The sequence below is a fragment of the Hakea prostrata genome, chromosome 5, assembly GCF_041222555.1.
Source record: "Hakea prostrata isolate BN-2017 chromosome 5, UWA_Hpros_2, whole genome shotgun sequence".
In the NCBI taxonomy this organism is placed as follows: Eukaryota; Viridiplantae; Streptophyta; class Magnoliopsida; order Proteales; family Proteaceae; genus Hakea; species Hakea prostrata.
Window position 1 is genome coordinate 11,214,567 of NC_142604.1, and position 20,706 is coordinate 11,235,272.

Here is a 20,706-nt window from a genome sequence, read left to right on the forward strand (position 1 = left end):
GCCAAAACATTTGGGCTGATTTTCTTGCTAGGGGTGTTTGTAGGCATTCTCTTTCTAGATCTTGGTGGTCTATCCCCCTCTTTTTATCATTGATAGGTCTTTGTTATCGTCCAAGTTTTTGGTTTTGGCTAGTTCATGCAATCCTGCTGTTTTGGCTTGAATGAAAGTATTCAAATATTTGACACACCATTGTTTTAGTTAATTTATTAAAAAAAATTTTGAAATTGGATTTGTATCAAGAAGAATCCAACCATCCGGATTAAAAACAATTCCTCTCTATGTAGGTAGAACATAATTCAAATAAGTGAAGGGTTGAAAATATCAATATCTTTAGCCCCATAAAAATGCTCCTGTTTTAATCAAATTCCAACCATCTACACTATTTGAAATACATAATCACTGAATAAAGCAGGGTCACCAATTTTTTACCTCTTCTTCTAGCACTGGTGAGAACTGAATAGAACTACAACTCCTACAAGCCCATGTCAGCAAGCACGTATCAGTTTACACCAAAACATCACAAGATGGAAATTGAAAAACATCAGCTATATTTTATACCAACATTGCTAGCATCTGAACAGAAATCACAAATCTGAAAGCGTACTTGCATTATAAGTCAGTCAAGGAGGGAGGCTTCCTGATCTTTGTGGCTTGCTCAAAAGCATAAGCAATCTCAATAAGTTGTGAAACAACAGCTGCTATTTTATACAACTACACCAACATTGTCAACATCTGAACCCAAATCACAAATCTGAACAATTACTTGCCTCATAAAAATCAGTCAAGGAGGGAGGCTTCCTGATCTTTGTGGCTTGCTCAAAAGCATAAGCAATCTCAATGAGTTGAGGTTCCGAACCACGCAGACCTCCAAAACAGATCCCAAATGGAACTCCATCGCTCCCATATCCTGCTGGGACACTGATTGCTGGGTACCCACCAATTGCAAAGACAGCAGAAGCACTTGCTCTTGGAGTCACCAATGCATCCAGTTGGTTTTCCAACATCAATCTCTCAAACCCATCTCTTGACAGTCTCTCCATGTTCTCAATTGCATTTCTCACTTCCTGGTTGATTCCAGTAGTGTTTTGAGACTGTAAAAGTTTCTCCTGACCAAGCTCCTTCATCCTTTCCTGCAAACAAGTATAGACAGAAGACTCTTAGTACTGTCACTTAATCAAACCCAGGACAAGCAGTTTTGACCAAGCCAGAACTCACCTCATCTGGATGATTTTCATTGAATGCAATTATATCAGCAAGGGATCTCACTGGAGATGATAGCAGGTCTGACAAGTAAGAATTGAGAGCAAGCTTGAACTCAGCCAGCATTGTCATCTGTTCCCCACTTCGAGAGTGATCCAATATGGAGCTTAAGTTGGCAATTTCAAGATTATCTACTAAAATGGCACCTCTTTCCCTTGATCCATGTATAGAGTTTGAGCATAATTAGCTACTTCGATCTCTATTTGTATCATAATTTTCCAATTATCAATGATGTTGTGTTACCTTAATGTGTTGAAGTGGTGATCAAAAGCTTGGGCAAGAACTGATCCTTTGGGGAAATTAAAGAATGGCTTCCTCACAATTCCCAGTCTCTTTCCTTGAAGCCCATCTGCCTTCAGAAATTGCTTGTAACCATCTCTTGGTATGTACTTCTCAGCAGCTCTGGTAGCCTCGGCATCTCTGGGATCAAACCCAACGATCTCGTCTAACACATAAACTGCATCTGATACTGTTCTGCAGATGGGTCTTTTTTGACAACCCAGTTTAGAAATTCCAGAATTAAATGCCTTCATTATTCAATTACAAACCGACAAAGAAACCAAATTGACTGGATCGAAATGGGTTCAACCAGACCGGGCTGATAAATCATAATATAAGATAAGTGGGAGAAGTTGAAGAGTCACCTACCCAATTGTATCTTGACGAGGAGATATGATGACGACGCCGGCACGGCTGGTAAGACCGACGGTGGGTTTAAATCCAACAACGCCGTTGAAATCGGCCGGACAGATGATCGAACCGTCTGTCTCTGTTCCGAGCGACACCGCCACCATATTCGCCGCCACAGCTATCGCCGATCCGGTGCTTGATGCACACGTCATGTTCGATAAATTGTAAGGGTTCTGCAATTCCCAAATTTCAGAAAACGCAACCCCGATTCACCCATTTCAGACTAAATGATTACTAAAAAAATAGTAGAGGAAATTAGGAAATTTTGAAACCCTAGGTTTGAGTAGTTGCAGGTGTGAAGTCGAAATCACTTACTTTACCCTGACCAGATCTGGCGCACCACCCAATGATCGGAGAGTGAGATCGGAAGTTGCACCACTCGCTAAGGCTGGCCTTACCCAAGATGATGGCTCCGGCACTTCTAAGCTTCTCAACAACGCCGGCATCGCGAGGGACGACGGAGCCCAGCAGCGCAAACGATCCGAGAGTGGTGTTGAGCTTGTCCTTGGTAGCTATGTTATCTTTGATTAGGATCGGAATGCCGTGCAGGCCAGATAAGGAGGATCGATCACCGTCTCTATTGATGCTTCTTCTCTCCAGATCGGCCTTGTCGGCATGATCCAGTGCATCAGGATTCACCTCTATTACTGCTCGGAGTGTTGGATTCAGCTTTTCAATCTCTTCCAGGTACAACTCCACTAGCTTCCTTGAGGTGAGTTTGTTCTCTTTAAAGGCTTGGTGGATATCGTTCACGCTGGCTTCCTTAATAGAGAAGCCATGGCATCGAAGATTGGAGATGAGGTTAGCAGAGATCAGAACTTGTAGGGAAATTAAAAGTTGTAGAACTATGAAGTGGGGATGGGCATGGAACGCCATTACTCTTGAACAAAATCAAGACTCAAAGACGGGAGATGAACCATTTTTGGTGTTTAAAGGATATCATATAATATGTAAATTCGTAGAAATCAAGGAAGAGTTTCAGAAGAAATGCTTGTTGCTTATTATTATAGTAAGAGATCGATACCAAGTTCACTGTTCACCAGACAGAACCCAGATTTCTGCTAATTTTCAAATCAGGGTCAATGAAGTTTTTTAAAATCCTCTTGTCCTTTTGTGAAAGCGAGCTTTGGCTTCATAAAACTTTTTCTCTTCATAAAGCTAGCAGTGGCTTCATAATCCTCGAGTCTGATTGCTACCATCCATATGGCATTCTGTTGAGAAGTCATTCGATACGATCATCCCAGAATATTGATGTTCCAAGACAGAGACCCTTCTTTTGTTTTTTTCATTTTTCATTTCCTGGCTGCAGATGTCTACAACCACAGCTGACAGCCCACAGGTCCTTATCTCACATATAAAATCATTTTAAAGAAAATTAGGACTGTGCCAAGTCCACTTCCAATACAATATGAGAACTAACAAAATCAAAAATCCATTAACATTTCCATTGCATGCATGATTTGCATCATTCCCCCAAAACAAATTACACCACCCTTTTCAAATCTTCCCCCCCCCCCCCTACCTTGCCTTAGCAGAAACTAATGAAGAATGGTACTAGCAAGAGAACCAGAAAGAAATTAAATGCCCCAAGGATCAATAAGCAGCTACACACAATTACTGCTGCTGAAATCCAGCCCAGTTGAACAGAAGGCCTCACAGAAGGAAAACATAATAAACCGTCAGAGTGGTAATAGAAACCAAAGCAGCCCCAAGCTTGAATGGCAAATTTCTTGTTGACCCACTGTCAAATGGATTGTTGTCCACTAGGGGTTGTTGTTGGTAACTAGAACTCCCACCAAAAGGCTGTGGTTTGTTGACAGATGAGAATGGCTGGTTAAATGATCCTGAAATGGGTGGCTGGTTATAGCCAACTGGAGTTTGAGGCAGTTCTTGATCTGCCACTTGTCCTTGTGGAGCCCCAACTCCTCCCACGCCCGGTTGAGGCAGTTCTTGATCACCCAGTTGTCCCTGTGGTGGTTGTACCAGAGGAGCCCCAACTCCCCCCACGCCCGGTTGAGGCAGTTCTTGATCACCCAGTTGTCCCTGTGGTGGCTGTACCACAGGAGCCCCAACTCCTCCCACGCCCGGTTGAGGCAGTTCTTGATCACCCAGTTGTCCTTGTGGTGGCTGCACCAGAGGAGCCCCTACTCCTCCCGCGCTCAGATCAACACTGCCGGCAGGTCCCAGTGCTACTGGGACTGCAGGTAGTTGGGGTTGTTGGACGGGCGCGGGCTGCCCAAATGGAGCATTATTCTGAATAGGTTTAGCAAATGGAGGAGTTTCAGGAGCCAAACCAGGAGAACCCATGGAGCCACAATTCTGGTTAGCCTGCGGGTTATCGCTAGCCCTCCATGCCAAGTTCCCATCTTTGTCCCTCAACCGCATGTCACCACTGTCTACCAACTCCAGAGTCTCCAGAAAGTTGTCAGCATTTGCATCTGTGTTCCACATTGAATTGCTTCCATCGAAAACCTCGAGACCTGAATCATCAAACACTAAGCTGCAGGTGTTTTCACTACTCACTGGAGCACAATCAGATTCCCACACACTTTGTCCTGCTTCCTGAACTTGAATGTAGCAGAATTCATTCCCGAAACCTCCGGCACCAAGCATAGTTGGTCGGCGAAGGAGGAAGGCGGTGTATTTCCCAGAAGGGGAGATCAAGAATAGTTGAGATGAACCAGGTGGTGTTGCTGCTGCTGTTGGGGTTGTTCCAGCATGCTCAGGAGGAAGGCTTGCGAGGATTTGTTGCTTTATAGTCCTCTCAATTGTTCCAGCTGGAGACACTGCATGAGCAAGGAAGACAGACGATGATGATGATGAAAGGAGGATGAGAAGAAGAGGTAGGAAGAAGGTCTTCATGTCTGTAATATTGAGTACAAATTTCTGCTGTCTCGTGTTCTGATGGATATGGCAAGGGTGTTAGATGTTTAAATAGATAAGGAGCTCATGCTCTGATCTGCAATCCAAGTAGGAGCAGTTGAGAGATGAAGGATTCAGTATTTCATGACAGGAACTGAACCAATAGGATTAATTGAAGAGTCAAGCCTTGATGTCATATTGGATTTGGTCTGCGCATTTCATGCTGGTTTCATTTTTTTATTGCCTTCCAACATTATAGCATGGCAGAATATGGGGCAGTTCAAACTATACTTTTTGTGGGAATGAAGTAGGCCTAACCAATTCAATAACTATGTAGCCATGCATTGACAAACAAAACTTGGTTTCCCAAGTATGATTATTTTATAAGTCATACTTGAAAAGTTGAATAATGTAATAGAAAACCAAAATAGTTAACTATTATTCATCATTCCAATGGCATAAACAGTAACATATTAAACAAACAAGTGAATTAATTGGAAGAAAATTATCACTTCAAGTGCTGCTCAACCTAGAGACTTTGTAAAAACGACCCCATTCTCATTTATCCAATGACACACTTCAATTAAGCCTGGGCCAGAACCTAAAAGCTTAAAAGAAAGATGGTTTGGGTCCCAAGTTGATGTATCATAGTGGCATATCATGATCACACGATTCATTTTCTTCCTAACTTGTATGTTGACTATGTAAGCTTTCACCTTTTGAAATATGTGACAGTGATATACTTGAAATGGAAATGGTTGACTATGACATGTGACTGGTGGATCAGAGAGATTTCCATGCAGGAGTTCCACAGCTTTTATTGTAACGTTCTGATAAGATCCTTCAGCACTCTCAGTACTCCATGCACGTACATGTTGCCCTATATTTTCTGCAACAAAATCAGTGAGATCCTCGGCAGAAGTCACACAAGTATTCTTTCTATCTTGAATGGAACTCCTTTCACATATCTTGAGGGTGTCTTCTATGTACTTATTCATGTTTGCATCATCTATCACGCCAAAAAGCTTCTTTAGTTTATCAATATGAGCTGATGAAAATGGAATTTTTGATGCAATAGATCGCGGTAGGAATGATCTAAATGACATGGGGTCTCCTAGATCAGGGATAAACATAAAACTTCCCTCTTTCACCATTGATTGTTGAAAAAAGGGCATTCCCTCATGGCTGGAAAGCGACAAGGTTGTGTCATTTGGGCTGTGTTCATAAACCATTATGTAAGCATTCCATTGGGCTATTGGAGGCAGCATTGTCTCATCAATTATCTTCTTCACTAGTATATTTGTAGAACAAGCAATATTAGCTACCTTACAAAATGAACGCAAGTGAAAAGACAATTCATTTTTCTCCATAAGTTTCTTAAAAACTATTTCTTGATGGAGGTTTAATGGAGAAGCCTTTGCAATCAACCTATCTGGAGGCAATGGAAGACCAATATGTTGCTCCCAATATTGTGAGAAGATATTTAAAGCTTGGGGACCCTGAAATTTAAGGGGGGAAAAAAACAATCAAGTAGAACTTAACTAACAAGAAGAAACATTCAAATTGAACGAATGTATAATGCGGAAGGAGAAGTTCTTACAGTGAAATGTACTGCTATCAGAACAACCAAGAGAAGGGGAGTAGTCATGGTGGGATTGAAATAGAGAAGGATATGAATGGGGGTTTGCTCTTGTGGTTATGAGTTTGGTTTGTTGCAGAGAGAGTGTTTGAATTTATAATGAGAGAAACATTCCATATGAAGATGTGTAAACTCCATGGACGGTGTGAAATCAAGGGTTAGGTAACTCTGTAGGGGAGAGGTTTTCTACTTTCTAACCTTGACAGCGACTTATAATATTGATCCGATCCAAAAAGATTTTTGGGCAATGATCCTTCTCAAAATCGAAACGTGGATTTTGAACCTTGGTTATCATTTAAATTCCCGCGCTCAAGCACTTCAGAGGTAGTTTTCATGGTTCTAGTTTAACGGGTATCGTTAACACAAACTTCTTTTTTTTTTTTTTTTGGGTAGATCGTCAACACAAAATTACAGATATTAGTTCTTCCAAAATAGATTTAAGAGATCTTCAAAAACACATGAACGAAAAAGCTGATATATCATGTTTTATGTAATTTAATTAACAAGACAGCTTTTTTGTTTCGGTGAAGAATATGAACCATTCGTTTTTTCAGGTCAAAATGACCTTACATCTAGAAAAAGATAAATTGTTAGTATGTGAACCAATTTTTAGTCTGCCAAATCCCAGAAGGCATGTCTCTAAACTTTGAGCGGAGGAAAATTCAGACAGTTTAAGCTTAAAAAAGATGACCCACTTGCTATTCATGGAGATTTTGGTATACATGTCTAATGGAGTCGCATGAAATTTTCTTTGAAAGCATTTTATGGCGAAAAATTCTTTTTCCCTTGCAGGCATATAAAGGGTAATTCTAGATTAGTGCCTAGTATGAATGTGTTTCTGACACAGTACTGAAAGATGTCTTGGGTTTGAACCTTTATTTTCATTTCTTCCACAACCCTCTTCCCCCCCCTCCCATCTCCTAGGCCAATAGGCCTCTGGTCCTTGGCCAATGCACGGTATGTAGAGTGGTAAAGATCCATGCTTCTTAGTGAAGAGGTTGTAGGTTCGACCCTTGCAGACATCGTCTCCCCTCTGAGGATGTAATCAGAGGTTGTAGGTTCGACCCTTGCAAACATTGTCTCCCCTCTGAGGATGTAATCAAGGTGCACGCAAGCTGGCCTGGATGAATCTCAGTTTTCAAAAAAAAAAACTAGATTTAATCATGTAGAGTGGTAAAATCCATACTTCTCAGTGGAGAGGTCATGGGTTCGACCCTTGCGGACGACAAGCACCCCCCCTGAGGATGTAATCAAGGTGCGCGCAAGCTAGCCCGGATGAAAACCTCAGGTACCGGGAAAAGAAAAAAAACAAACCCTAGATTGAACCAAGGACTTCATTTGTTCATTTGACCTACTCAAGTCACAACCTTAGACCTTGAGCCATTGCCTATTAAGGGTACTATGGGTATTACATAGTTTTTGTATTAAAGAGTGAGTTATTACTATTGTACCCATCACATGTAATCTTATATACATTGGGTCTGTTTGGTTACATGAATCAAGATATTTCAAATCTATAGATTTATAAATGCAAGATTTATATCCGTTTGGTTGTGAAAATCTATAAATTCATGAAATCTAGATATTCATCTTTTTACTCTAAAAACGTGAGTTCGTAGATATTTTGGTATGGGGTGAGATTTTACCCCATACTATAAAAGTGCCAAACATTTGTGCATCCACAAACATCACATCGACCAAATATTTTTTCAGAATGAATTCACAATTTCATTCCACATATTCAAGTTCACCAAACAGTTAATTTTATGAATTATGACTCTATAGATTTGAAATCTATAGATTTAAAATATCTAGATATTTGAAATCTCTAGAGTCATGTAACCAAACAGGCCCAACATACTCTTCAGAATAATTCATTCTAGAGAACTACAACATGGTATCATTGAGTAGGTTCCATTCCTAACTAGGTTGCTTCCCTGCGTTCTCTCTTTTTCTCTAGTTCTTCTTTGCACTTTCGGAATAGTGTCTCTTGGTTCTTGGTGTCGTTTCTTGGCATTGTTGACCTTATTTTCTGGCTTTCTTCTCATTTTCTTTCGCACAACGGATCTGGTGTTTTCTACAAATAAAATTCGATTCATCTTAGATTTGAAACTCCAGTTTGACGTGCGATTCATCTTAGACTTGGTTTCTTGCATATAATCTTTGGTTTCTCAGCTTTTTTTAGTTTGATTGTTGCACTAATGGCTTCTGAAACCTCAGATTCATTTTAGATTCCGTCCACTCTTGTGTGTCATCTTCTTTGACAAACTTGAATATTCACCATTTCTTTCGATCAAACTCAAGCCTAGAAATTATCTGGTTTGGCAATCACAGTTCCCTGTTCTTCTACGAGGTGTTGATTTGTTTGGTTATGTAGATAGATCTGTAGTTCGTCCTCCTGAGTTTCAGTTTGACTTGGGAGGAGAATATAGAGGTTTTTATCTCGATTTTTGTCTACTTGTGGGATTCATCGTCCATTGTCTTATGTCAGCCTAGAATGGTGTGGCTGAGAGGAAGCATCACCATATTACTGATATGGGGCTCAATTTACTAGTGTTACACCCCACTCAGCCTGATTCGGACTCACTCGAATACTCGTGGGGGTGATAATCATACAAGATCAGGTTCACGACCAATCCGTAACAATATAATACCACATAACATAATCAAAGAGCAAAAAGGGAAATAGTGTATTTAAATATCAAAGTATTAAATTGTTACTATAGTAACCCTTAATCCATAATCAAAATTAAAGTCAAAGTATAAAAGAAAGAAAGTGTTCAACAACGGAAGTCTAAATGTTATCGATGAAAGAATTGAGAGTATAACTAGTGTCCCTACCTAATAAATAGATAAGGAACATAACTATATAAACTAATGCAACTACTCTCTCCAGGATATCTCCACAACCTCAGAAAGGCTAGACTCCATAAGCACAGTCTTAGCATGGACAAGACTCTTGATGTACCTCCATGTTCTCTCCCGCCGGCTGAGTCCTCAGTCTCTCGTAGGATTCATTCGGCGTCGGACTCTCCAGATAAAAGGAGTCCCTATAACCTGCAATAAAATCTAAGAGAAAATACATATAAAGAAATGAGTTCAATAAAACTCAATGAGGTCAACATAATCATACATCATGCAATAGTCGCACACATTTATATGCAATAAAATTATAATGAAATAATGTATGATGGTGATGCAAATATGATCATAGACTCTAACAAATGTATTATATATGGTAGACATGCATTAAGTTACAACACCAGCCTCCTTTGGGCGGTCTCGTCACTTTACCTCATGGCACTCAAGCCGTCTTTTTGGGTTCTCCGTAGCAATAGCCAATAAGATCGACTTTCATTTTGTACGTGATAAGGTCTCTCATGGCGATCTTCTAGGTCGTTTCATCTCTATGGTAGAGAAGCTTGCTTATGTGCTTGCCAAGGCGCTACCTACTTCCTATTTTCATTTTTTATGTTTCAAACTCAATCTTATTGATGGTAGCTTGAGTTTGTACTATGGGTATTACAAAGCTTTTGCATTAGAGTTTGAATTATTACTATTGTACCCTTCACGTGTAATCTTACATATATACATTAATATACTCTTCAGAACAATTCATCCTGGAAACTTACAACATTGCCATTCACCATCTAAGATAGAAGACAGAAGAAGCACCTAGATTCAGGAAAAAATTTCAACTTTATTCAATAAATCATATGATGGATATTTGTGGTAGTCTACAGGTTTTGTTGGACTATAAAAACATCTCCCAAGGCAAATAGACATGCATACGGAAAAGTTTTCTCTTATTCGCCTTCTCATCTTTCCTTTTTTTTAACCATTCACTAAATTTTTTTTTTTCTAACCCCAGCATTTAAGTGGACTGCAACTATTAAGTCAAATGGTTACATTGATCTCCAAATATTCTTTGTTTTATGCAAATAGAAATGCATGCACTTCACTTCTCTGTAGTTTCTGCATTTTACATTCTTACTATCTCCTTTAAGTATTCAAAATTCAATTATTTTGAAAACTAAGAACTGAATCTTTGGGTATATTCCTTGACAAGCTTTGCAAATGTTGAAGACGGGATCTCTAACAATTTGGTAGGGGAATCATACTCCACTATGAGCCCTGCTTAAAACAAGAAAACAAATGAATCCAATTAGACTAAATATGTCAAAAAAAACATGAGAAGAACCCCATTTGCTTGTGGTGTACCCATGACCATCTATACTAACCATTATCGAGAAGAAGAACTTTATCAGTATCAAGAATTGATGTTATCCTATGTGCCACTGTAATGATAGTAGATCCTGAGAATTCTTGATTAAGTGTTTTTTTAATTAGATAGTCAGTTGCAGTGTCCACAGATGCAGTAGCTTCATCAAGTACTATCACTTTACTTTTCTTAAGTAATATTCGCCCTAAACATACTAGCTGTCTTTGACCCACGCTCCAATTTTCTCCATTCTCAGTCACTATGAAAAACACCACACAAAATGCATCAGTCTATTAAAAAATTTACTTTCATTCAATTTCTCCTGTATACATCTTGCCAAAATTAGGTTGAGGATAAGGAGGTCAGATTCTTTATCACAAATTTGATATATCATCCAACAATATGCAAATTAACTGATATTGAGAAATTTTTGTATAGGTAGAATAAGCCAGGAAACCAACCTGCAGAGTAAAGCTTCCCTTCCTTGTTTCTAACTTCACTACTAAGTTGGCATCTATCTAGTGCCTAAAACAACCAAAATTCCATATCAATGTAGTATTAGCTAGACTGTTTAAGAGTTCGGCATAAATGTACAGCAAAGATGAACTAAGAAAAGATGAAATGAATTGGGTTGCCAAATGGAAATGAAAACATAAAGCAATAGAAATATTGCCTTTACTGTATCATAACTATAAAGAATGAATTATACAAAATAGTGCAATCAATACAATGATAAATTTCAATATCTTATCATAAAGGATTTTAAAAGTTGAACTAAAATAATCATCAGGTAGATTACCGAATCAATCAATTGTGATATGTTTGTTTTATATGTGAATAATTAGTAAGCAAAAGAGATATCCATGATATTTTTGCACTAATCAGTGATTATTTATAAAATAAAATATTGCTTACCTCCCAAATTTGTTCATCAGAATACTCTTCAAGTGGATCAAGATTATTTCTTAAAGTTCCTTCAAACATTGTGGGATCTTGCGGAATAATGCTTAGTTTTGATCGCAAGTCATGGAGGCCAATCTTAGAGATGTCGATGTCATCTATTCGAATTTGACCAGTTGTGGGTTCAAGCATACGGAATAAAACCTGAATGAGAGTTGATTTACCACTTCCTGTTCGCCCAACTATGCCAATCTTCGTCCCTCCATGAAAAGTGCACGTGAGGCCTCGTAAAACTAGTGGTAGGTGAGGAGCATATTGAACCTATATACATGTTAAGTAATTTAATTATGAAACTTAACAGAACTGCTTGGAAGTATTTAGTCCTTAAAATGTATTCCATACTAAAAATGAATGAGGTTATGGGCATCACTTTTAGGTCAACAATATCGATATTCCCGTGTGATGGCCATTCTTGACTTGGCCGATTTTCTTCTATCGATAGTGGTGGTTCGCTGGGAATGCAAGTGTATTGTAGTATTCGCTCAACAGATATAATTTTGTTTTCAAGATTGGAAAAAACCCAAATGACCTCCTGCATGCTAAAACCAAGTCCATATGTGACTGCTACACCCGCAATACCTTCAATACAAACAAAAAAAATTCAAATTCACATTCTTTATATAAGAGCAACCAAAATGTTTTATTAAAAAAAAATGTATGTATAAGATTTAAAATTTAAAATTTACCAGGTGTGAGGACTCCCTTTGGCATTGAAGTCAAGAAAAGCAGAAAGATAGCATATGTGATGGTTGCTAGCATATCCATACGAAAGCATAGCCACTCCATTGCACTAGAGAAATAAAATTTGGGTCGAGAATATGCATCCACCAGTTTAAGATTTGTGTTTATGAACCTCTCTTCTTGATTAAAACATCTAATTGTGGTTGAACCTAAAATAGATTCTGTAAAATGTTGTACGAGTGGAGCTTGACATATTCCAACCAGTCTTGAAAGTTCTCGTGCTGCTGATATGTAATATTTCTACCAATAAGATTTACCATAAAAAAGTAAGAGATCGATTAAATTCAACAAAAAGAAGCGACGAATGTAGAGTTAGTAAGAAAATAATACATTTTTTACATAAAAAAATTCTTGACTTGGGCTATCTAAATTTTCTTGGTAATGGTCATCACAAGATAACTAAAGCAAATTGTATTTTATGTTTTAAATGATTATTGTTTTCTATTTCGATTATATTTGTCCGGAACTATATGTATTACTAGGAGTTTCATACCCATCCTTCTTTTATACCTAAGTGACTAATAATTGACCAGACAAACATCACCTAAAGCTTATGAATGTGCAATTACTGGATCAAGGATAATCTAAAGTAGGGAATAATTATAAATGCATAATATGATGAAGAAACCCTCCACATGATCCTAAATAATTATAACAGTATGAAAACTAAAATGACATTTTCCTTTCATCCCTATTATTTATGAATATGAATAAATTTTATTTATTAGTTGAACGCTAGAACAAAATTATATAATACTCAACTATTAGAATTATACCTGATTTATAATTTAGTCATGTCTTTTGTAGTATGACTTCCAACCCATGGAGTTGTCAATGTGACAATTTTATATTATCCAATCAAATCTAAAATATTTTATGTTTATGAAAAACACAATGATTGTACCTTAGGTACATATTTTTTTTCTTTCTTCCTTTTCAAAACGATTTTTGGTGTAAAAATGACTAAACTTTGTACTAATTCACATGAAAATAAGTTGTCGGGGACATGCATACTTTATGTTCATTTTTTTAATAAATTTTAAACCATCCATTTCGCACCAAGCGTATGTTTTTCTACTATAAGTTCAATTCCACTTAGAACACAGCAATTCTAGAATGCTAATTAGAAAAACTTAAAAACAAAAGTGGTGTATTATAACTTATAATCATGAGGAAAATATGATTAACATTGCCTATAAATATTTATCATAAGAAGTATAGGTGATTATAAAACTTTACACCAAAGCATACGTGCAACCTGCCACCAAACCAATTTCATGTGAAAAAGTAAATTCAAAATTTACAGATTAAGCAAAGCTTAAAATAAGTTTGTATTATGGTTTGTCACAATGAGAAAAATAGGATTGATATTAATATGAAATTTAAATAAAAAAAATGCAAGTGTACATAGAATTACCTGATACCAAATACATGTCACAATCATCGGAACAAAAACTATCAACATTTGCCATGCAACTTGTGACATTACTATGATAGTCCCCAGGAATCCAATGATTGACATGAGAAATTCTTCCATTTGATGTGGAATCGAGGTCTCAAGTGCACTTTGATCCAAGGATGCCTGTACTCAAAGAAATGATTTGTTTAAGGTTTAAAATAATATTTAGTTTTAAAGCAAATTAAATAATACAATTTGATTGCAATGAATAACTAACCATATATACTAACCCGATTCAAAGTCCTTCCACTTGGAGTAGCATCAAAGAATGACATGGGAGCACGGAAAATACACATATGCATTTTGTTGAAAAAAGAAGTGGCTGTTTGATATGCAACAATTACAACGAGCATTGACCTTATAAGCACACAAAGGGAACTTCCAAGGGTCAAAGCCATATAAACAAACATAAGCCTGGATCTTCTCATATGAGGTCTTATGTCATTTGAAACAGGAGTGCGTAATACAATCCAATAAGTACTCATTATTAGAAAAAGCTGAAAAAGAATTTGTGCGAGCAATATAAATGGTACCAAAGCCCCTTTATGTGTAGCAGTAATATACTTCCAATAGACTGAAAAGTCAACTCCACCCTTTTCTCTTTTCTCTTCTTGGACAAGTTGTCCTTCGGACTGAACCAAATCTTCTTTTTTACAGTTTTTCGCTTCCTTTTCTTCACCATTTTGAGTGTTACTATCACTAGATATCATATGACCATCTTTCTTGTTTGTAGTTAAGTTATTTGAAGTCCCACATTCAATAGAATTAAGAATAGCCAAAGCTTTCTTATGTGCATCCACTAATTCCATAAACTCAGTCCCTGAACTAAGAAGTTCTTCATATTTTCCCATCTGAACAATCCTTCCATCTCTCATGACCTATCAAAATGGGAAAAGAGAATGATAACTTTTTAGTCAAGTGGAGGAACTTCAAGCTACAAAAGAAAGTTGGTGTATTCTCACCATGATAAGATCAGCGGAAGGTAAGAATTCTACTTGATGAGTAACATAAATTACTGTTTTTGAGCCTAAAATTCCCAACAAGCATTCCTATAAAAAAAATAATAAATAAATAGCAGAGAGTTAAATATCAGTTAGGCATTCAACAATGCAGATGAGCTAATACTCAAATTGCAATCGTTTCCTTCTTCTTTTATCAATTTATAAAGCAAACTCTATATTTTATATCTAAAATTATGATATAAGAAAAGAAATGTATGACTTCAACTCAAGTGCACTAAAGAAAACTTTGTAAATAGTGGTGAGCAATTACCTCAAATAGATGAGTTCCAGTGTGAGCATCCACAGCACTAAAAGGATCATCAAATAGATATATATCAGCATTATGGTATAATGCACGCGCAATCTGGATTCGTTGCTTTTGCCCACCACTCAAGTTGATTCCCCTCTCTCCTATGATAGTTTGGTCGCCAAACGCAAACAATTCCAGGTCCTTCTCTAATGAACATGCTTCAAGGATTATCTTATACTTCTCAATGTCCATCTCCTTTCCAAATAATATGTTGTCTACTATCTTACCACTCTGTATCCATGGAGATTGCGTAGCATAGGCCTTTTTACCATTCAATGTGATAGCTCCAGATAACTTTGGCATTTCTCCCAATATGCATGAAAGTAAACTTGACTTGCCTGACCCAACAGAACCACAAATAGCCACTTTCATCCCACGATACACTTTAAAGTTAAGATCTTTTAATATGAGACTAGGGGAAGATAGATCCCAAGAGAAATTCCCATTGGTTACTTCAACTGCAATCTCAACATTATCACTTGGAGGCTTTTGTATAATATTTGAATGAATATCATCAAGACAGAGGAATGTTGTAATTCTATTGAGGGAAACTTTAGTTTGAACTACCGTGGATATTACGTCTGGGAGATAATAAATGGGCCCTTGCAAGACCTCAATTGCAGTAAGTGCAGATAGAATCTTCCCTGACTCCAATGGAATTTCCATAAGTACACAAAACCCAAAAGTAACCACTGACACAAACATGGGAGTAGACAAGTAGAAATAAGCACTAATAGCTAAAGAATAAAGTAATCTCTTCAACCATTTTGCTTCAATATTCCTAAGGTTGATAATCTTAGTCAAGAACTTCATCTCCCATCCTTGGAGTTTGAGAATCCTCATATTCCTCAAAGCCTCGGTTGTTGCTTTCATTCGTCGATCCTTTGAATCCATTAGTTCCCGATGAAATTTTTCTTGTAGATTTCCTAGGGGTAAATTTGCCAACACTAAAATCATCGAGGCAACCAAAGCTACAAGTGAAATGAGTCCGAAGTTCTTGTACAAGATCAATAATGCTAAAATAATTTGAAGGGGAATCTTCCATATGCTATGCAAGTACCAACTGAAAAGTCCAATCCTTTCAACATCAACAGTCATCAAATTAACATTCTCCCCACTAGTATGTCCTTGCTTTGATTGGCTTGAAAGCCTAAGACCCTTCTTATGGATTATTCCAAACAAAGCAGCTCGAATCTTAATTGACATCTTCCGTAATTGAAAAAATAAGTGTCTCTCCGAGAAACACCTTCCGAGCTTTGAAAGAAAGAAGATGCATACTAGCAAATATCCCTTGTAATTTATTTGCTCATGACTATTGAGATACTGTACAAAGCTATCAATAAGGTATGGTCCAACAAAAGAAGTTAGTGTACACAAGATGGAGAGGAAAGTAGTCGATATCATTTCTTTCCAAGTTGAGAGAATCAATGCCCTAACCAGTTTGAGTATGTTGACTTGACTACCCAACCCACTGTCATTACCATCATATTCGAGTTTCTTTCGAAAATGAGAAAATATGACATTGGCCCTATCACTGTTGTCAAGCTGAGGAACATCTTCAAGGTTAAGTGTTTTATTATACCCAAGAGCAAGCAAAGGACCCATCCAAGAAAAAGTAAAAATACTGAGAAGATTGGCATTAGTATAAGGATTTTCACTATCTTTAATGGCACTTGATTCTTGTGTATCATCGCCATCGCTTGGACTGGAATTGGTTCTCAATAAAGGTTCTATATTATGATGATCTTCATCTTCCCGCGCCTTGCCAAACAAGCTAGTATAACACAAGACTAAACTACCGATAATGGATGAAATATCGGAGACCCATAAAAGGAATGGTGAGGCTGAGTGTTCCCAATGGAAGCAAAAATGTATAACAAGATAACAACAGCACATTATGAAGTAGAAGGTCCACCAAATCCTCAATGGAAGAGGGAACATCTGCATATTTGAATGAGAAAATTGGATGTGCAACAAGTAAACGGAGATCACAAACCAAGTGACTGTTCTCAATGTGAAATCTAACTCGGCAAAAATCTTCAGATCGAACCAACCATCTCTATAACCAGAGATATAATTTAACACGCATAACAGAAGATGACAGAAAGATATACCCATGCATGATACAGTAGGTAACCAGTGGTATGAGAAGTATAGCTTCTTGAATAATGGTGTCGAATGTTCACGGGCAGACACCATTTGTCTTTTGCAAGCCCAGGAAATGGATAGAACTAACAAAACAATTAGATGCGAGGACGAAGAAAGCCCATGCAGGAAAATCATTGTAGAAGGTTGTGAAAATAAAACCCAGATATTCATATCGTTCTTTGATTCTTCAAAAGTATCCATGTTTGTGATTTTCCTCCTCCTGTTTTCAACTGAGTGACTTAGCTCAAGAACATCCTATATATGTTTTCGAAACTCCTGCATCATTTCCGAATACCGACCATTCCTCTTATGTATTCTGAAAATATTAAGCCCAAGACTTGGAGTCTCAAGATCCCCTTATATGTAGTTGAATCTGTAAATGAACCAATAGAATACATAAAGTATAAGAGAGTTGGCGAGATTCTCATAGAAAATTAAGATTGGAAGACATTGCAATTATACAATATTTAGCCCATGTCAACTAAGACCATGAATAATAGAGAAGATAAAAAAAAATATGAGATGAAATAAACCAAGACATGTTTCAAAATCAGGTTTACCAAGAAGGAAAAAAAACATGTTTCAAAATCAGGGGAAAATTCAATTTTATTTTTCAGTCCATCTGTGTCTGTGTGTGTGTTGTAATCCCTTCTTATCCCCTATAACTGCCAAAAGAGCTGTTATAAGATCATCCCAAACCGTAGTCTTGAATATTACATCTAGGTTAGGTAACAGTACAAAACTTCAATCCTGCTAAAATCACACATTACCAGTTTCTCTACGTAGAGGGAGAGATAAGATGCACCTTGACGAAGGGAATATTGATGATAAAGGTCTTTTTCGTGATCTTCTTCAATGAACAAATTTATTTCCCCTGCACCTCTTCAAAGAACTTGGATATTGGCAGAATCACGTACAGAGCCTCATTAAGTTTTCTTGACTTTCTAAACAATAGGAAAGATATCGATGGTTCCTACCTCCATGGAAATGCACATAATTCCCCCAGAAATAGGAAAATTAGGTTCTTGTACAAGGACACGATCTGGGTTCTCCGAAGAAATAGTAAATGGTGGGTCTATATCCTTTTGATCCAAATGTGTGTTCGAGGATTTGGGTTGATTGTTCAAATCAAGTCAATAGATCTGAGTTCCCTATCAGTAATTAGCCAAGTGTAGGATTCTCTCATATGTAAAGCATTTGAGATATTCAGACAAATGTGGATATTCCAAATACGAATGCATTACCTCCATTCATATACAGTAAAATTCATTGGACCAGTATTGCTTAGGTAAGCGTTCCTGTGTGCTCTCTCTCTTGCTTTACTGTATCGTTTCACAGGGTGAAGAATGGGACTGCTAATATATCTTTTTGTTGATGTGATGAACATTGTGATCATGTCGTGCAAGGATCTATGCAATCCAAAATATTCAAGTGGTTTGTCATGCATTAAAGAAGAGCCCAGATGACCAAATGCAAGCTGTTTTTACGTATAAAGAGCAAGGTGTAATGGAAGCTTGAGATAAATATTCTTAAAGGTTCATCGAATCCTCAATCCTACAGTATCTTACCAAGAAAAAAAATCCTCTAGTATTATAAACTTCCAAAAATCATTCTCATTTTGGGAGAACTCTATTCACTATCATGAGTTCATGACTACAAGAATGAATTTAGTAAGCCCTTTTAAAGAACACAGTTCACTGCACCTTCCCATGTTTTAACTTGAAAAATTATGATCTTCGAGCTCTAGGGATTGCGTGTGTGTGTGAGAGAGAGAAGTCTTGCTGAACTTGTTCGCTCTGCCTGTCAAATGGTATTCATTCTGATCTTGATCAAGAAAACTGGTGAGATTAACTAACCTGCTTCAAAATTCTTCAACTTAGAATAAAAAATCAAAAATGGAAAAGCACATCCTGTATTAAAGAGGTGATTACCTTGTGTTGCTGCTGAATCTGACCGATTGGTTGGATGACCGGCTCGATTTTGTGCTAATCTGGAGTCAAGGTTGTACCTGGTAAAGTTCTGCTTAGAAAACAAAGAAATGTCGGAGCAGGTTGATCATGGTGATCGAAGGGCCACCTCTGATGTTAAATCAGATTGTGGGCAACACCAACAATAATAGGGTTGTAAAGAATCACAAAGTGCTTAGAGAAATAAGGATTAGCAATTAGAAGAGCACACTCTTGCTTTGCCACATATGGGGGTATTTATACTTACCCTACTTAGGGTTGAAGCGTAGGACCTGTCCCAATCAACAATGTACATTGAATGTGTCCTAGTCAACAATGAAGGACATGACAAAGTAGTATGCATGCACTGAATGTATGATCTTAATTAAGCCTGATGATTGGATTTTAGGTGGCGCAGCTGATGCGTGTGTGCCCTCTACCTCTGTGCGTCTGGCCAAGAACCAATCTCTCGCTAAACCGAATCGAATCTCTGGTTCAACGGGCTTATACTTGAGTCTGCAACTAGACTGGTGGTTGCTATATTTAATCCCAACACCTTGTATTCAATTGAGCAATGCATATGCACCTTTATGAACGTTAGAAGATATTGCGTCCATCCAATAATATCAATGATATAAAAGCTCCTTTATATGCACCAGTATTACTCGTCCAGTATGTAGGCGCACAGCTTTCCCAGGGCCAAGGGCCTCCCCCCCTCCCCCTTGAAAATTCCATTTACCCTAGCGATCTTTTTTTTGAAAATTTTCCACTGGCCATTTCTCATGGCTTTGCCCCCACTAATATATTAAAGAATGTTACTGCTGCATATAAAGGGGCTTTTGTACCATTAATACTTTTGGTAAAATAGTCTTCAGCTTCCATTTCTCTCTTTTACTTGGACAAATTATCCTTCTAATTGAGTAATTCTCCCACCTCTTGCATCTGTCAAACAAGAGAAAGTAAATAACCATCTCAAAATACGTACAAAAATAAGATTAATAGGCAGAAAATAGATCAATAGGCAAACACTCCATCCTATTCAGGATGAGCTAATATTAAGCTTTATCTCAAAGATATGGACAGATTCACTTTCAGTATCTCTAAGAATGAACTGAATAGTTGTTTTTATTTCCATTAGTCATAACAATAGCATTAACACTCTTATGCATTCGATGATCATTCATCGTTCCATATCTCCATGCCTTGTCTGCTCAAAACGTGAGGCCTGAGTCAAGAAGAATCACCTTCAATTGCCACATTTAGGGTTCTCCGATGGCAGTTTTTACACCACTTCCACAGTTGAATCTGAAGTGGGTTCCAGATATATACAAAGGAATTGAGCCTTAAAAATTAAAAATAAAAATTTCAATGGACTCATGTGAGATCCACCCCTACTGTGCAGTTCAAAACTGCCAGGGAAGCACATTGGGAAGCTGATAAAACTCCTTATATAGTAAGTTAATCAACA

At 37.5% G+C, this 20,706-nt stretch overlaps 4 protein-coding genes across 5 annotated transcripts; all 4 read right to left on the reverse strand.

The window, feature by feature from the left end:
- Positions 1–362: 362 nt before the first annotated feature.
- Positions 363–2,997, reverse strand: LOC149015094 (putative amidase At4g34880). Its single transcript, XM_089155588.1, has 5 exons — positions 2,266–2,997; positions 1,909–2,123; positions 1,504–1,746; positions 1,216–1,414; positions 363–1,130 (listed from the first exon to the last, which is right to left on the reverse strand). Exons 1-5 carry the CDS (start codon positions 2,824–2,826, stop codon positions 744–746), a joined length of 1,605 nt encoding a protein of 534 aa, XP_089011714.1. The 5' UTR covers positions 2,827–2,997; the 3' UTR covers positions 363–743.
- A 474-nt stretch (positions 2,998–3,471) lies between these two features.
- Positions 3,472–4,841, reverse strand: LOC149015095 (uncharacterized). Its single transcript, XM_089156839.1, has one exon. It carries the CDS (start codon positions 4,810–4,812, stop codon positions 3,604–3,606), a length of 1,209 nt encoding a protein of 402 aa, XP_089012965.1. The 5' UTR covers positions 4,813–4,841; the 3' UTR covers positions 3,472–3,603.
- Positions 4,842–5,336: 495 nt separating this feature from the next.
- LOC149015096 (polygalacturonase non-catalytic subunit AroGP3-like) lies at positions 5,337–6,460 on the reverse strand. Its single transcript, XM_089156497.1, has 2 exons — positions 6,413–6,460; positions 5,337–6,311 (listed from the first exon to the last, which is right to left on the reverse strand). Exons 1-2 carry the CDS (start codon positions 6,458–6,460, stop codon positions 5,337–5,339), a joined length of 1,023 nt encoding a protein of 340 aa, XP_089012623.1.
- Positions 6,461–10,484: 4,024 nt separating this feature from the next.
- Positions 10,485–17,493, reverse strand: LOC149015097 (ABC transporter C family member 3-like). Of its 2 annotated transcripts, none has more exons than XM_089155600.1 (10): positions 15,106–17,493; positions 14,796–14,882; positions 14,064–14,711; positions 13,792–13,956; positions 12,320–12,614; positions 12,004–12,212; positions 11,589–11,894; positions 11,135–11,198; positions 10,693–10,932; positions 10,485–10,585 (listed from the first exon to the last, which is right to left on the reverse strand). In XM_089155600.1, the coding sequence occupies exons 1-10, from the start codon at positions 17,491–17,493 to the stop codon at positions 10,485–10,487; spliced, it is 4,503 nt and encodes a 1,500-aa protein (XP_089011726.1). The 2 variants fall into 2 exon arrangements, with proteins under 2 accessions (XP_089011726.1, XP_089011725.1); XM_089155599.1 differs by having other exon boundaries at positions 10,485–10,588.
- Positions 17,494–20,706: the final 3,213 nt, after the last annotated feature.